This window comes from Quercus robur, chromosome 5, assembly GCF_932294415.1.
Source record: "Quercus robur chromosome 5, dhQueRobu3.1, whole genome shotgun sequence".
Classification (NCBI taxonomy): domain Eukaryota; kingdom Viridiplantae; phylum Streptophyta; class Magnoliopsida; order Fagales; family Fagaceae; genus Quercus; species Quercus robur.
Window position 1 is genome coordinate 15,109,263 of NC_065538.1, and position 18,153 is coordinate 15,127,415.

Consider the following 18,153-nt stretch of genomic DNA (forward strand, 5'->3'; position numbering starts at 1 on the left):
TATGTTGAAATTAGTACTTTAATCTAAATGTCCTGCATTTTGGTTTATGTACTGTCACTCTTGTGCCCTTGTAGGATTTTTCCTAGATGCATATACTTAGTGTATTATGCATTGGTTGAGTGTTGAGCATACAAGTAACTTGCATTGTTCTTGTTAGCTTGTATGTTCAAGTGTTCATTCCAAGTGTGAATGAGCATTGTGATCACTACCTTGTAGTGATTGCTTGTTTGATCAAGCCATGGTTTGTTTCTTAACTCCATCTTTGCTTGATCACATATTGCTTGCTTCATATGCATTTCATGCTTTTCTGCATACAATGATCATGGTGTATTGTTGTGTTTCAGGAGATTCATGTTCATATGATTCAAGAGCTACACAGTTTCTAGATTTAGGTGTGAGTGAGTTTTGCCATTATTCCCAAACTCACGTTTAAGTCTAGAGTCTGTTTTAGGGTGTTTTGTCATGGAATAGCCAAAGGGGGAGATTGTAAGGTTGAATTTAATCAACCATGTGTTGGCTTTATTCCATGACAAATTTGCTTGTAATATAGCACTTAGAAACCTTGTATTTAGGTGGGAATCATGTAAGGGTAGTGTGTGAGAGAGTGTGAAGAAATGCTCAAGACAGTGCAGTGAAGCAGAGACTCGCGGCTAGGACTTGCGGGTGGCTCTCGGCTTGCAAGCCGCCAAAAGTTGCTCACGTGCAGAGCATGCAGGGGAGCTGAACAGTCACGCCACCTGGAGCACTACACGACAAAAATCCAGACTGGCCATTAAGTTAGCTCGCGACTTGAACTCGCAACTCAGTCAAGTGGCGAGATCAAGTCGCCAGCCAGCCCTGTTTTTGGAAAAACTGACTCTTCGTATTCCATTCTCACACCAGTATAAATACCCCTCATTCCCACAAGATATGCGTGGCTATTCAGAAAGAAAAACCCTAAGAGAGGTTTCTTCAAAACACCCATCCAATTAGAGAGAGCTACTCATTCTTAGAGAGAAATCTTTGTAGTCTCTTCTCATTCCCTCTCTCATTGTCATACCTATTGAGAGGAGATTTCTATCCAAACACTACCCACACCCATTCAGAGTGTTGAGTGTCTTTGGAGCTTTGGGAAGCATTGGAAGATGCCAAGGATGGCGGATGCTACGGTCTAGTAGCGGAATCCGGTAAGCTAGAAAAGAAAAAGGTTCGGCGCAACCTCGTTGGAGCAAGAAGCTTGGAGGGCTTAGGTACATCGGGTAGATTAGGCTTGGAGGGTCTATTGCTGTTCATGTATCCCAACTACATTTTCTAGTGGATTATTGACCGCTTGGAGGGCGACGGAGAGGTTTTACGCCGAGGGCTTCGGTTTCCTCTTCGATAACACATCGTGTGTTGTCCTTGTGTTTGCATCTCTCTTCCCTTTATCTTTGCCTTTTATTTTCTGCTGTGGATGTGATTTATAATTGGCTTAGATTGATTTCCAATTCTGTTTATAGCTTATGTTCATTTTCTGCACACTAGTTGTTTGTCATAAAGCTTGAATTGGTTATTTTGTTTTTGGGGGTCTAAACGTTCAAGGGTGTTTATACACGTTTTTGAACTTTCAGTTGGTATCAGAGCGGGTACACTTGTTGTGGTTTAAATACCTAAGTGTGATCCTTGACCCCTTGTGTTTATTTGCCATGGATTGTGCTTTGTATGCCTCTTTGCATGATTTGGTTGGTGATGAATGTAACATGCCACATGTTTGTGAAAATTGGCATGCATGTTCAGAACAAATATAAAATGTGATCCAACGGTTGGATTTTCAAAATATGAATTCAACAATAAGTTATTGGTTGGTGTAATATTTTTTAGAGTTACATCAAGTGTAACTTGAACCCAACCCTATATTTCTTAATTCAATGTAAATTTTGACAAATCTACCGTTAGATTAAATTATCTTTATATATTTTTCAAGCATACAAAATTTCAAGGTGGTCAAAGATAAATAGTCATGTCATCAATCAATTATTTAAATTCAAGTTTTTGTAATTTAAAATAACTCATAAAAGATGAGTTTAAAGATCAAATGGTAAATTACACCTGATTGGCATGAAACTTGGCATGCATGTTAAGAACAAATAGAAAATGTGATCCAACGGTTAGATTTTGAAAATGTGAATTCAATAATAAGTTATTGGTTGGTGTAACATTTTTTAGAGTTACATCAAGTGTAACTTGAACCCAACTTTATATTTCTTAATTTGATGTGAATTTTGACAAATCTACCGTTAGATTACATTATCTTCATACATGCTTAAAAAATTTCAAGGTGATAAAAGATTAATAGCGATGTCACCAATCAATTATTTAAATTCAAGTTTTTGTAGTTTAAAATAACACATAAAAGATGAGTTTAAATATCAAAGGGTAAATTACATCCGATTGGCAAGAAAATTGGCATGCATGTTAAAAACATATAGAAAATGTGATCCAATGGTTGGATTTTCAAAATATGAATTCAACAATAAGTTATTGGTTGGTGTGACATTTTTTTGAGTTACATCAAATGTAACTTAAACCCAACCCTATATTTTTTAATTCGATGTGAATTTTGACAAATCTACCGTTAGATTACATTATCTTCATACATTTTTCATGCTTACAAAATTTTAAGGTGATCAGAGATTTATAGCTATGTCATCAATCAATTGTTTAAATTCAAGTTTTCGTAGTTTAAAATAACGCATAAAAGATAAGTTTAAAGATTAAAGGGTAAATTACATCCGATTGGCAAGAAACTTGGCATGCATGTTAAAAACATATAGAAAATGTGATCCAACGGTTGGATTTTCAATATATGAGTTCAACAATAAGTTATTGGTTGATGTGACATTTTTTAGAGTTACATCAAGTGTAAATTGAACCCAACCCTATATTTCTTAATTCAATGTGAATTTTGACAAATCTACTGTTAGATTACATTGTCTTCATATATTTTTCTTACTTAAAAAATTTCAAAGTGATCAAAGATTAATAGCAATGTCATCAATCAATTGTTTAAATTCAAGTTTTTGTAGTTTAAAATAACGCATAAAAAGAGTTAAAAGATCAAAAGGTAAATTACATCCGACTGGCATGAAAATTGGCATGCAAGTTAAGACCATATAAAAAATGTGATCCAATGGTTGGATTTTCAAAATATGAATTCAAAAATAAGTTATAGGTTGGTGTGACATTTTTTAGAGTTACATCAAATGTAACTTGAACCCAACCCTATATTTCTTAATTCAATGTGAATTTTGACAAATTTACCGTTGGATTACATTATCTTCATATATTCTTCATGCTTACAAAATTTCAAGGTGATCAGAGATTTATAGCCATGTCATCAATCAATTGTTTAAATTCAAGTTTTCGTAGTTTAAAATAACGCATAAAATATAAGTTAAAGATCAAAGGGTAAATTACATCCGATTGGCAAGAAAATTGGCATGCATGTTAAAAACATATAGAAAATGTGATCCAACGGTTGGATTTTCAAAATATGAGTTCAACAATAAGTTATTGGTTGATGTGACATTTTTTAGAGTTACATCAAGTGTAAATTGAACCCAACCCTATATTTCTTAATTCAATGTGAATTTTGACAAATCTACCGTTGGATTACATTATCTTCATATATTTTTCATGCTTACAAAATTTCAAGGTGATCAGAGATTTATAGCCATGTCATCAATCAATTGTTTAAATTCAAGTTTTCGTAATTTAAAATAACGCATAAAAGATAAGTTAAAGATCAAAGGGTAAATTACATCCGATTGGCAAGAAAATTGGCATGCATGTTAAAAACATATAGAAAATGTGATCCAACGGTTGGATTTTCAAAATATGAGTTCAACAATAAGTTATTGGTTGATGTGACATTTTTTAGAGTTATATCAAGTGTAAATTGAACCCAACCCTATATTTCTTAATTCAATGTGAATTTTGACAAATCTACCGTTGGATTACATTATCTTCATATATTTTTCTTGCTTACAAAATTTCATGGTGATCGAAGATTAATAGTCATGTCATTTATCAATTATTTAAATTCAAGTTTTTGTAGTTTAAAATAACGCATAAAAGATGAGTTTAAGATCAAAAGGTAAATTACATCCGATTAGCATGAAAATTGGCATGCATGTTAAAAACATATAGAAAATGTGATCCAACAGTTGGATTTTCAAAATATGAGTTTAAAAATAAGTTATTGGTTGATGTGACATTTTTTAGAATTACATCAAGTGTAAATTGAACCCGACCCTATATTTCTTAATTCAATGTGAATTTTGACAAATCTACCGTTGGATTACATTATCTTCATATATTTTTCTTGCTTACAAAATTTCATGGTGATCAAAGATTAATAGTCATGTCATCAATCAATTATTTAAATTCAAGTTTTTGTAGTTTAAAATAACGCATAAAAGATGAGTTTAAAGATCAAATGGGAAATTACACCCGATTAGCATGAAAATTGGCATGCATGTTAAAAACATATAGAAAATGTGATCCAACGGTTGGATTTTCAAAATATGAGTTCAACAATAAGTTATTGGTTGATGTGACATTTTTTAGAGTTACATCAAATGTAAATTGAACCCAACCTTATATTTCTTAATTCAATGTGAATTTTGACAAATCTACCGTTGGATTACATTATCTTCATATATTTTTTTTGCTTATAAAATTTCAAGGTGATCAGAGATTTATAGCCATGTCATCAATCAATTGTTTAAATTCAAGTTTTCGTAGTTTAAAATAACGCATAAAAGATAAGTTATAGATCAAAGGGTAAATTACATCCGATTAGCATGAAAATTGGCATGCATGTTAAAAACATATAGAAAATGTGATCCAACGGTTGGATTTTCAAAATATGAGTTCAACAATAAGTTATTGGTTGATGTGACATTTTTTAGAGTTACATCAAATGTAAATTGAACCCAACCTTATATTTCTTAATTCAATGTGAATTTTGACAAATCTACCGTTGGATTACATTATCTTCATATATTTTTTTTTGCTTATAAAATTTCAAGGTGATCAGAGATTTATAGCCATGTCATCAATCAATTGTTTAAATTCAAGTTTTCGTAGTTTAAAATAACGCATAAAAGATAAGTTATAGATCAAAGGGTAAATTACATCCGATTGGCAAGAAAATTGGCATGCATGTTAAAAACATATAGAAAATGTGATCCAACGGTTGAATTTTCAAAATATGAGTTCAACAATAAGTTATTGGTTGATGTGACATTTTTTAGAGTTACATCAAGTGTAAATTGAATCCAACCCTATATTTCTTAATTCAATTTGAATTTTGACAAATATACCGTTGGATTACATTATCTTCATATATTTTTCTTGCTTACAAAATTTCATGGTGATCAAAGATTAATAGTCATGTCATCAATCAATTATTTAAATTCAAGTTTTTGTAGTTTAAAATAACGCATAAAAGATGAGTTTAAAGATCAAATGGTAAATTACACCCGATTAGCGTGAAAATTGGCATGCATGTTAAGAACAAATAGAAAATGTGATCCAACGGTTAGATTTTCAAAATGTGAATTCAATAATAAGTTATTAGTTAGTGTAACATTTTTTAGAGTTACATCAAGTGTAACTTGAACCCATCCTTTCATTACACTCTTCAAATCCAACGATTAGATTTCAAATCTAAGTATAGTGCGTGATTAACATGGGCTATGTACTTGCATGCTTATATTCTCTCAATCTAACTATCCAATTAGTCATATTATTTTTTCTTTTTTTAAAATGTAAATGTAGTTAGTCTCATATTAAAATTCTTACACAAATTTAATAATAGCTATGATCATTTTTTTTTAATTTTTAATAAGATAGAATGTGTGATAATTTTTGTTTTTGTGGTTTTTTTTTTTTTTTTTTTGTTGAGAAAGTTGTGTGGTGAATTATATTGAGTATATGCGATTTTTTTTTTTGTTTTTAAATTTTATTTCATAGCTAATTAATATTAGATTCTTAATATTTTGCACTCATTAACTCACTTAGATATATAGATGTGTTTGATTCATGTACAATTACAAAATGCATAACAAAATGGTAATTCCTAGTAAAAAATGGTAATTAATTAAACATGTCTTATTTTATTTTTATTTTTATTTTTTTCCTCAAAATAAATCTGTCTTCTTTTATTTTTCCCACCCAAAATTTCCCAAAATTTTGTTTCCCTCCTAACGTGTTTCACTTATAGCTTTGTCCCCCCTAAAGCCAAAATCTGACTAATATTACTATAAAATATTAAATAATACTATTTATATTAAATATAAATATAAAAATAAAATAATACTATTCATATTAAATATAAAAATTAAATAATACTATTCATTTTTTTTTTAATTTTTAAGTTACTATTATCAAAACTACGTCGTTTTGATTCTATTTAAAACACAACATAAAACCCTACACGTTTCTCATTCAGCCGCCCCCCCTAGTTCCCATTTCCCCCACTTCCTCGATTTCTCCTTCAGTCCTTCACCCTTCACAAACTCTCTCTCTTTCTTTCTCTCTCTCTCTCTCTCTCTCTCTGCAATTCGTTTCCGTCAAATATTCGCCGGAAAAACCATACCACTCTATCATCATCATCGTCTCGTCGAGATTCTCGTGATTTTATCGATCTTCATCGCAACACCGCCATGAATCCCGAATAGTAAGCTTATTATTCATCCTCTGTTTTTTTTTTTTTTGTCCATTTCTCACTTTAACGTTTGTCTTTTTTTCTATTAATTTCCGTGTTTCTCTCAATTTATATAAATTTTGGTCCAATTCTTTTTAGATCTGTGATGGTTCTTTGTTCAATATCTTGAAATTATAGCGAATTGAGCTGATTGGTTTAGCTTAAAATTCGAAAGTTGAATTTGAATTTTATGAGATCGGTAAGCCTCATATGGTGCCCTGTAAGGTCACCGGAAAGTGTGGTTCTGTTACTGTTCGTATGGTTCCTGCTCCTCGTGGTGCCGGAATTGTGGCCGCTAGGGTTCCAAAGAAGGTTAGCTTTTTCTCTATCTTCTCTTTTTGTTTCATTCATGATATATTGGGATTTGAATTGATAAGATTTATTTATTATTATAGTGATATGTTATTGTCTGCACTATTGATTCAATATTTGTTCTATTGTTGGTCTAGGTTTAATTGGATTGCCTGAGGGTCCATTTCACTTCTTAGATTTGTAATATCTAGTCACTCTCTTTTTCCCTCTACTCTTGAAGGGTATTATTAACTTTCAATTTTATTTGTTTGGAGGTAAGATGGCTGTTATGTATATGATTATTAAAAAAAAATGTCGAATGAGAGATGTGAAAGGTATTTTTAAAGATGTAATGTGCTATTTATAAATCTATGGATCATAATGGTCTGTATTTGAAATTGAATGGATATGCACACTTTGGTCTAGATAGTGAGTGAGTTGAGGGTGTTGTATACATTGGCCTACGACCATGGCACTAGTTATGATTTAACTATTAAATTAGATATAATATTTAATTCATGAAAAAAAAAAAAACTGATTTAACTATCAAATTTGATGTAGTATTTTATCCATGAAAAAAAAATGGTATTCTTTAATTACTTGGGCTCCTTTTCTTGTGGTCTGATGACTCTGATCAGCTTTGGCTATGCAATTATTTTGTCTCCATATTTTCTTACTTTAGTTGTCCCTACTCCATAAAGTAAATGACATTTTGTATTATTTAGATATTGATATTATGTGTCAAGCAATATCATGTAGTACATTAGGTTCTCTAATTAAATTCAAAAGTATAACTGTGGGGCCCAATAATTTATGGGCCAAGCCCACTTGCTCATGGGGAGTCCGAAGGCCCAAGCCGAAAAAAGGTTATGGCCCAAGCTCAAAAATATAAGGCAAAGAATGGCCCAGAGATGCAGCCGAGGACAGCTCAGTCCTCGGCAGGCCCAAAGCTCCATTGAGAAGAGGGATAAAAAAGAGGTATAGGAACAAATTTGTAAGGAGATCTAAAATATCTTGGGAAAGTTATCCTTACTACCCTTTCCAGATAAGACTGCACCTAACAGAGCCGTACCCTTCAGCTTTATCAACCATCCCTAGCAATTCTGGGATTAGACTGACGGGACAAATGTCAGTCTTGTAAAGGTTGACCCTACACGTGGACGAAGGACAGCAAACGCAGGCTAGTATAAAAGAGAAAGTAAGTAATCTGGATAAGAAGGGGGGGAACAATGGACAAAAAACCAGGGACTCCCATCCTACCTCGAGGAGAAAGACTCCATGGGTGAAAACCCCTTAAAGATGTATGCATACCACAAAAAAAATTCCGCCGGATAACCGGAGGAAAACCTTAATGATCCTCGGACTAGGTCCGAGGAGCCCAACCCCTCAGGATGTAACGCTATAGGGCTTAAATGTTCAAATCCAACTCCTATTTTCTACATGAATTCCTCTAAAAACAGGACTAGACCATCGCCCCGTGATCAAAGACAAGCCTTTCAAGCCCATTCTCTACAAATCATATTGTGAGGGATCTTTCATGTATGAGCCCAACATCATTATTGGGCCGTTAAATAATCGTGTCCCTACAATTGGCGCCGTCTGTGGGAAGGCTTGTGCGTTGGCACAGGTGGCGTTCGAGTCAACTCTCTAGCAAGCGGAGATTCGCGGGCTTTCCCCCATCTCCGGCGACATGCAGTTGTTGTTCCGACATAAATTGGTGCCAGGGCTTACGTCCTGTAGCGCCAACGGCACGGGCAGCTCTAGGGGCTTCCGACCTCAAGTCAGCTCTCTCCGCCATGGTCAAGGGGCTGACCTGCGAAAAAGCAAATAAGTACAAAAAAGTACTCAAAGTTTTGGACAGAACCAAGGCCTTGTATGGTCCTCGGACTCAAGCCTATGGGGAAACCAAGTAATCAAAAAAGTTTTGGACAGAACCAAGGCCTTGCATGGTCCTCGGACTCAAGCCTATGGGGAAACCAAGTACACAAAAAGTTTTGGACAGAACCAAGGCCTTGCATGGTCCTCGGACTCAAGCCTATGGGGAAACCAAGTACTCAAAAAAGTTTTGGACAGAACCAAGGCCTTGTATGGTCCTCGGACTCAAGCCTATGGGGAAACCAAGTACTCAAAAAAGTTTTGGACAGAACCAAGGCCTTGTATGGTCCTCGGACTCAAGCCTATGGGGAAACCAAGTACTCAAAAAGTTTTGGACAGAACCAAGGCCTTGCATGGTCCTCGGACTCAAGCCTATGGGGAAACCAAGTACACAAAAAGTTTTGGACAGAACCAAGGCCTTGCATGGTCCTCGGACTCAAGCCTATGGGGAAACCAAGTACACAAAAAGTTTTGGACAGAACCAAGGCCTTGCATGGTCCTCGGACTCAAGCCTATGGGGAAACCAAGTACACAAAAAGTTTTGGACAGAACCAAGGCCTTGCATGGTCCTCGGACTCAAGCCTATGGGGAAACCAAGTACTCAAAAAAGTTTTGGACAGAACCAAGGCCTTGTATGGTCCTCGGACTCAAGCCTATGGGGAAACCAAGTACTCAAAAAAGTTTTGGACAGAACCAAGGCCTTGTATGGTCCTCGGACTCAAGCCTATGGGGAAACCAAGTACTCAAAAAAGTTTTGGACAGAACCAAGGCCTTGCATGGTCCTCGGACTCAAGCCTGTGGGGAAACCAAATACTCCAAAAAAGTATTGGACTGAACCAAGGCCTTGTATGGTCCTTGGACCCAAGCCTTTGGGGAAACCAACTACTTATAAGGAAAAACTACATTACATGGACCTTAGGATTTATCTGACGAAAACTCTCCACTAACAATTGGGTTAATTCCTAAATTGCAAGGATTCTCAAGTCTGCTTTCGGATCTTCAGCACCAAAGGGATCGATGCAATATAGAGCAATATGTCGCCTACAATACAATCGGAGTTCCGTACTGCTCAGTCAACTCCTCGGATGGATTATCTAGAGATTATCATTCTCGGACGGTATTCTCGCACTTATCACAGAATAATCAACTATTACCACGGTTAGTTTCCTAAGTTTTAACTTACTATGAATTATCGTCATAATGCCTAGTAGTGTTGGTAAATCATAATTAGTTGGATTATGTTTCAAGGTTTCCTGCTCTAAGTATCATTGAAGAAACACACACATGGAACGCACCCATTCACAAAGTAGTGTTGCAAAAACAATGGTATTCAAAACAAGTAAATAAATTTTCCTTTCTACTAAAACAAAGAAATAGTACAGCGTACAATGAAAAGCTGGAATCAACTTATGTCAAAGCTCATTGCATAATCGAAAAATAAAGATACAAGAGAATAAGACAAAGCCGAGGAGGCAATACAGGCGAGAGGTTGGCTTTTAAAGCTAACCACATGATCAAAAGGAAATATACAAGAGAATAAGGTAAAGCCGAGGAGGTGGCACAGAGGATAGGTTGGCTACTGTTTCAAGACATTGTTCTTCCTCAATGCTTTTACATGCCCATAGCTCAGGCAGCAAAAGAACCCAGCTTGGGGCCTGCACCGTCGAAGAAAGGGTGCAGAGAGAGCCCAGCTTCAGGCTAGCGTAGCTGAAGAAAAGGTGCATGAAACCCAACTTAAGCCTCACACCGCTGAAAGAAAGGTGCAGGGAGCTGGAAGTTGAGGAGCCTTCACCAAAAATTTGCCTGCAACAAGGCAGAGGCGATGATGGCGGAGAATCTTTCTTCTGACACACCAAAATTCTGGCATGAACAGAACCTGCTTCGGATTTTGACTAAAAGAGGGAGAGACACCCTTTCCCCTCTGTCGAAACAGAATATTTTCTTGAATTTATGCCTCCTTTGCCCGTACCTCACTATTTTGAGTCTCAGGAGGACACGGCGCCTCTGTGACGAAGAGAGTTCCTTCTCCCCAACCCTCGCCTCAAACATGTTATACTAAGGGAGGATAGCACCGGATATGGGAGTTATGATGTGGGAGAAAACTGAAGGATTTGTGCGTAGATAAAGCAACTCTCTCTCCTATTTATTTAAAAAGATAAGGTGGTGGCATTTAATTCACGCAGCGTCCCAAGGAACGCTACAGACAAAATGGCTTTGGCTCGATTTCCAACGCCACCTGCAACTATGAGACTAAAGGAGCCTCGTAAAGGCGCACCTCGAACACTGGGACGTCAAAGAGTACCGCGTGGCCAAAGACTACAGAAATACCTCTTAATTTGTGGGCCTAGTGAATTCGCGGCCCAGGCCCGTTCTACATGGAGGCCCAGGGACTATGGCCCACCCCGAGGAATAGCTGTTGCCGAGGACAACCCCCTGCTCGGCACCTCGTGAAATACCTGAGGAAAGGGAGAAACTGAACTCAAAAAAGTTTTGGACAGAACCAAGGCCTTGCATGGTCCTCGAACTCAAGCCTATGGGGAAACCAAACACTAAAAAAGTTCTGGACAGAACCAAGGCCTTGCATGGTCCTTGGACTCAAGCCTATGGGGAAACCAAACACTAAAAAAGTTCTGGACAGAACCAAGGCCTTGCATGGTCCTCGGACTCAAGCCTATGGGGAAACCAAACACTCAAAATTTTTTGGACAGAATCAAGGCCTTGCATGGTCCTCGGACTCAAGCCTATGGGGAAGCCAACTACTTGGATGACAAAACTAGGATTTGGACAGAGCCAAGGCGTTGCGAAGTCCTCGGACTCAAGCCTATGGGGAAGCCAACTACTTGGATGACAAAACTAGGATTTGGACAGAGCCAAGGCGTTGCGAAGTCCTCGGACTCAAGCCTATTGGGACGCAAACTACTCGGATGGGGAAAGTCCTCGGCTCAAATACTGTAAAATGTTAATGCCAATAAAAGCGTTAGGATGATAGCGAGACGCCCCACTATTCAGTAGCCTAAGGGGGCTGTTCATTTTTGCGGGTGATATGTCTTCGAATGATTACTTCCTACACCGCATAGAGCATCCAGTTCTAATCTCGGCATTGTTTCGGGTAAGTATCGTTATTCACAGGTACGCATTGCTATGAAAAACAATTCTATTAAATTTATGGTGACATCTTTTTATTAGCAAGTATTTTGGCCCTAGTTGTCATTGATTCAAATGCTATATTATTGTGCCGAGCAGCGCTTGCAAATTTGTAAGAACATAAAGACAGAGCATGCAAAATAAAATAACAACAATTCTTATTAATATGAAAAATTATTACAACGTACAAAGAAGGGCTTAAACAAGCCTATACAAAAGGCGAATTGTCGAAGCAACGGTAACATCCGCAATACAGATAAATAAACAGTCGGGTGTCTTTTAAACTCGTCTTCAAAGTCTCTCCAATCTCTGCCTCAGTATTGCCCATATTGGGAGAAGAACCTTCTTTAGAAAAAGATGAAGGAGAAGGAAGAAGAAGATGAAGGAGAAGGAAGAAGAGGATAGAGGAGATGAATGAGGAAGATGGAGGAGATGAATGAGGAAGATGGAGGACATGAGTAAAAGAAGGAGGAGAAGAAGAGGGAAAAGATGAGAAGGAAGAAAGAGAGGCAAAAGGAGGCGCCAGTGAACGAAGAGAGGAAGAAGCAGGGGCACTTAGACCCTGCCCCAGTCCTGACTCCTAACACACTGGTGCCATATTAGATATGCTCATGAGAGAGCGGGTAGTACTGATGATGTGTGTCCTCGGCTCAGTCACGCCGAAAGTGTGACGTGACGAGTCCCTGCTTCGGATTTTGGCTGAAAGAAAGGCGAGACAAATCTTGAGTCTCCGCCATTCTTGCCCTGACTGAGCCATTTCGAGCTTCGTTAGAACATGGTGTTTCTGGGAGGGGAATGATTTTGTCATTGCTTATTACTATGGTGAGTATATTTCAGGTTAAGGAATAACCAGAGAGTAAAAGTAAACTCCGGAAGGAATATAAGGGTTTCAAATTTTGGGGGATTAAAGGGATTCATCTGTGAGAGAAACAACTCTGGTTTCTTCTCTTTATATAGGGGACGAGGAGGAGAGTACTTAATGCGTTCAAATCTCCAAGGAAATCTGCAAACAAGAATACGCACGTTTCATTCCCCCACGCCATCAAAAACCGTTGAACCTGGGAGGTCTCGTAAAGGGAAGATATTAAAGACGCGCTTCGGATAACCAAACGGCATAAACGTATCGTACGCCAATTAAGGGGAATATCTTGTAGACCGGTACACTCCCTGGGCAGGTGAAGAGTCGCCCGCGTCAGTCAAGGGATGAATTAAATGAGCCATAATAAAGGCTCGGTATTACCAAAACCCCCCTCTTCAACCAGGATGTTGGACAGCAGGGTTTTGAGGGGCTATTGTAGGGCCCAATAATTTATGGGCCAGGCCCACTTGCTCATGGGGAGTCCGAAGGCCCAAGCCGAAAAAAGGTTATGGCCTAAGCTCAAAAATATAAGGCAAAGAATGGCCCAGAGATGCAGCTGAGGACAGCTCAGTCCTCGGCAGGCCCAAAGCTCCATTGAGAAGAGGGATAAAAAAGAGGTATAGGAACAAATTTGTAACGAGATCTAAAATATCTTGGGAAAGTTATCCTTACTACCCTTTCCAGATAAGACTGCACCTAACAGAGCCGTACCCTTCAGCTTTATCAACCATCCCCAGCAATTCTGGGATTAGACTGACGGGACAAATGTCAGTCTTGTAAAGGTTGACCCTACACGTGGACGAAGGACAGCAAACGCAGGCTAGTATAAAAGAGAAAGTAAGTAATCTGGATAAGAAGGGGGGGAACAATGGACAAAAAACCAGGGACTCCCATCCTACCTCGAGGAGAAAGACTCCATGGGTGAAAACCCCTTAAAGATGTATGCATACCACAAAAAAACTTCCGCCGGATAACCGGAGGAAAACCTTAATGATCCTCGGACTAGGTCCGAGGAGCCCAACCCCTCAGGATGTAACGCTATAGGGCTTAAATGTTCAAATCCAACTCCTATTTTCTACATGAATTCCTCTAAAAACAGGACCAGACCATCGCCCCGTGATCAAAGACAAGCCTTTCAAGCCCATTCTCTACAAATCATATTGTGAGGGATCTTTCATGTATGAGCCCAACATCATTATTGGGCCGTTAAATAATCGTGTCCCTACAATAACTATATTGAATTTGATGATATTTAGAAACAACAACACTATTTTTATCTTATAGAGGAATATTAGTAGTTTATATTGTACTATCAATTTTCCTATCTATATCTATACACACACATATAAAGATGTGGTGTCCTAGTCTTTCACTCTATGCCCATGAAATACCTTGTGTACGCGTATAAGTACACATTCAGGACTTCTTTTTTTTTTTCTTTTTGGTCACACATCTATACTTTTAATTCCTTTTCTCCATCGTGACCTTATGTTCTAGGATCAATTGTTTATAACAAATCGGTTAAGAGATTTGCTAAAGCCTTAAAGTAAAATGTGGTTTAGCCAGTATAACGTAGTGCACTGGAGCAACATTTATTTATTTTTTTGTATTCAATGTAAACTTTAGTAACATGTTAAGAGATAATGTGACTTTCATATGAGCATTATATTGCTAAATACAGGTGGTAGAAGGTATTTACTATTGTGACTTGATTTCCTCCTGTTAGGCTTGTCAACCATAACATTTGATATTAATTTTTAAGATTTAAACTTGATATTGTGCCTATTTGCACAAGCACTTGTCAATTTTGTTTCTTCTTAATACGAATAGACATGAACTTGGGACAATTTGGACATACTTCAGGATAAGTTTATTTATTCTCTATTTAGTCTTTGATGTTGTTAAAAATGAAAATTTAATCTAATAACTCTATTGGAGATGAAAATTTAGTCTTTGATGTTGTTTACTTCCTTGATAAGGATTTTCATGACTTGAGCTAAATGAATCTTGTTTCATGCTTACAGCTAGTTACCAGAGTTTACAATGATGAACTAGCCCTAGATACCTACATACGCTCAGATCTCTATGGTACCTGCAATCAAGTCAAGTAAGTCATAATCTGTGTGTAACAACATTGGTATCAAGATGATGTGCTCAAAATAAAATTCTCAAATTCTGTGCCACAATGGTAATAGAAAGTAACTAACAAAAAAGAAACAAAATTAACCTTTTTATTCATTTGAGAAAGGAAATAGGATATCAAACTGGTTCATTTCAAAGGCTTTTATGTGCTGGTTCATTGTTGCATAAACTTTAGGAACCCAAAACTCAATAGTTTTCTGTTGACTATAAGTTCAATTGTAGGATGAAGTTTAAAATTCATTTAATATCTCAATTATTCTTAATATTTGGTAGTACATGAACACTTCAAATGTCTTAACACATGTTGGATACAAGTGATGTGAACACTTTGAATGTTTGGATGATTCATATTACTTAGTGGTGCGGACACCAGATCAATGCTAATTGATTCCATTGGACCAGATTGTTGCTAATGGTGCTGGATGCTATTATGGGATTTGATTTCCATTTTGATTATGAGCTGATCTTTCTTCCTTATTTTATGTAATTTGGGAGTCTTATTTAAAGGGCCCAGAGAAAAGTTATCGGTACACACCTGTTTTGATGAATAAAATTTTGTTGGAATTTTTAATTGGCTGGGTGTTGACTCCAAGTAACCCTAGTTGCTGACTCCTAGGTTTTCTATCTTTGTTGTTCTTTTGTTTTCCCTCTGGACATTTGTTTTGCTTTTGAATCACTTAGTCTTCTAGTTGGAATTAGCCATTGCTTTTAAATTTGTTGTTACTGTGTTTTTTATTCATGTCTTTGTATCATATGATGCATCTAATATATAGAAATATACACAATGGTGATTCTTTTATTGAAAGGATGATATGTTCAAATTTCATTATTCAGGAATTGTTCAAATCCAAAAATCAAAGGTGCAGTCGTGTTTCATGAGCAAGGCCCTCGGCTATTTGATTACAGTATACGCCGCCTCAACCACACATGGGCTTTCTCAGGATTTCCTGATGTGAAATCCATCATGGATGTAATCGGTCCTTATCTCAATGACTTGGAACTGGGCGTTAATATTGTACCAACAATGCAGTACAGCTTCAGTGGATTTTTGACTGTATGATTGCTCCTTTACCTTTTTACTACTTTCAAAGTACACTTTTATTCTTTATAGTAGTTCAGTTGTTAAAGGAATTTTCTAGTTTAGTGTAACCTGATAATGGTTTATGGTCCTGTTGCTAGACTGTAATGATTTTAAATCACATAGTTAACAGATTTGGTTTATAAATAGTTTCTACAATTTTCTTATATTTAAGAATCACTTATGCCAATTAAGTTCTGCAAATGTGATTATTATTGATAATATGCCGTTACATGGGGTCCTTTTTATAGAAGAGTTGGTTTCAAGAAGACCTTTTGTCATTTGTGAGGTTCATGCACTCAAATGGAAGAGTGTAAGTGTGTCCTTTTTATAGAAGAGTTGGTTTCAAGAAGACCTTTTGTCATTTGTGAGGTTCATGGCACTCAAATGGAAGAGTGTAAGTGTTGCCATGCGTATTACTTATAAAGTTATGATCATGATGTGATTTCTTTCACTTTGATTTTAATTTATTTGTTGTAATGCTGCCTCAAGTTCCTTTTTTTTCCTTAAAAAATTATTTTTTGTATGATTTTTGAACTCTCCATCTACGACCTTCATAACGTATTTACACACTAAAAAATTATAGTGGTGTAACATGACCAAATGTTACATTACGTGTAACTTGAACCTAACCCACTAAAAAATTATAGTGTTGTAACATGACCATATGTATCAAATTTATTTATTTATTTTTTGCTGTATTATGTTGCATTTTGTTCATTGTTGTGCTCCTAGGTTCATTTCATCACCTAACCTAAGTTGTTTACAACTTATTTTTGCTTGGAGTTGAGCTTAGTTAGGAAAACAAATTTGGAAATTTTATTTAGGAATAAGTTTTAGGAACTTGTAACTTGGAAAAAGTTTGGGATATTTACCTGTCCTTTAAAATCCTTCTACCATTCCCAATTGGGATATTATGCAAATAAGCCAAGACTCTAGAGAGCTTACGGCTTCTAGGAGCAGTGATTGGATTAGATTTTTCTGGGTTAGGAGGTGTTTTAACACCTTGAGTTCAAGTTATTATTTTTAGTGTTTGGTTTGCCTAGGGTAGCACGTATCATAATATATTTCTATGTTAATATAATGTTAGTTTGGAGACATTTATGGTGTTATCTAGTTACATTTGTGGTAATGTCTTAGTGGAGCTAAAATTATTATAAGTTATTTGTAATAGAAATGTGGTTTTAGGACCCAAGAGAGTGAAAAAAAAAAAAAAAAGCCCTATAGCGGCGGGCGAAACCGCCGCTAAAAGGTACATAGGGTACGTTGTACATGAAATCCTATAGCGGCGCTTGTTGACCGTTGCTAAAAGGCCACAAGACCGGATGCCAACCTCATATGGCGGCGGTTTTTAGCCCGCCGCAATAGACAAAAAAGCACCGCTAAATGGTCGATCTATTGCGGCGCTTTTCGCGACCGCCGCAATTTACCTATAGCGGCACTGCAGCACTGGCGGGACGGCCCGCCGCAATAGGTCATATTGGGCTTTAGCGGCGCTTCTGGCCCGCCGCAGTAGCTCGTTTTTCTTGTAGTGCACCTTTGAATGAAGAAGCGTGTATAAACTTGCTATGGGATTGAAGATAACACTCCTTTCTCAGCTAACTGGATTTGGAAAATGGATACACTCCCTAGGATCAAAACTTTCCTATGGATGTGTGCCCATAACAGTATTGGGATTAAAGTCTGCCTTCAAAGAAGAGGTATTGCTCAAGAGACCAATTGCCCCATCTGCCAGGGAGGTTCAGAGACAATCCTCCATAAGTAGGTGTGGAATCAATTGGGGCATGAGTTGTCGAATCATTCCTTTTGGAGAAGCAATTTATTGGACTAGCTTTCCTTTAATGGGAAGCAAAATAGCAGTTTGCTCAATTCGAGGCCCCCATGGAAAATTGTATTTCCTTTTGCAATTTGGGATCTTTGGAAAAGTAGGAACCGTTTTGTTTTTATTAGGCAGAACCGTAACCCTAACTTACTTGCTGAGATTTTGAAACAATCGGTGGAATTTGTTCACTATGTGGCTTCCTCTAGGCAACT

The 18,153-nt window shown here is 36.9% G+C and overlaps 2 protein-coding genes across 4 annotated transcripts in view; one reads left to right on the forward strand and one right to left on the reverse strand.

Annotated features, from left to right (window-relative positions):
• LOC126725244 (probable LRR receptor-like serine/threonine-protein kinase At1g05700) overlaps positions 1-18,153 on the reverse strand; it is a 61,274-nt gene that overhangs the window by 15,368 nt on the left and 27,753 nt on the right. The gene's annotated exons all lie outside the window — the stretch shown is intronic.
• Positions 6,502-17,219, forward strand: LOC126725248 (ABC transporter A family member 1-like). Of its 3 annotated transcripts, XR_007655377.1 has the most exons (5): positions 6,502-6,703; positions 6,830-7,042; positions 14,924-15,006; positions 15,876-16,347; positions 16,514-17,219. XR_007655377.1 is itself a non-coding variant. In XM_050429820.1 (4 exons), the coding sequence occupies exons 2-4, from the start codon at positions 6,941-6,943 to the stop codon at positions 16,099-16,101; spliced, it is 411 nt and encodes a 136-aa protein (XP_050285777.1). In that variant the 5' UTR covers positions 6,502-6,703; positions 6,830-6,940; the 3' UTR covers positions 16,102-17,219. The 3 variants fall into 3 exon arrangements, 2 of the variants coding, with proteins under 2 accessions (XP_050285777.1, XP_050285778.1); XM_050429820.1 differs by having other exon boundaries at positions 15,876-17,219; XM_050429821.1 differs by having other exon boundaries at positions 6,869-7,042; positions 15,876-17,219.

Excerpts from the sequence above, each read along its gene's own strand:
- LOC126725248 (XM_050429820.1), top strand. The coding sequence starts at position 6,941 with ATGGTGCCCTGTAAGGTCACCGGAAAGTGTGGTTCTGTTACTGTTCGT. Across the intron at positions 7,043-14,923 it reads CCGCTAGGGTTCCAAAGAAG|CTAGTTACCAGAGTTTACAA; the intron begins GTTAGCTTTTTC and ends TCATGCTTACAG. Across the intron at positions 15,007-15,875 it reads GGTACCTGCAATCAAGTCAA|GAATTGTTCAAATCCAAAAA; the intron begins GTAAGTCATAAT and ends TTCATTATTCAG.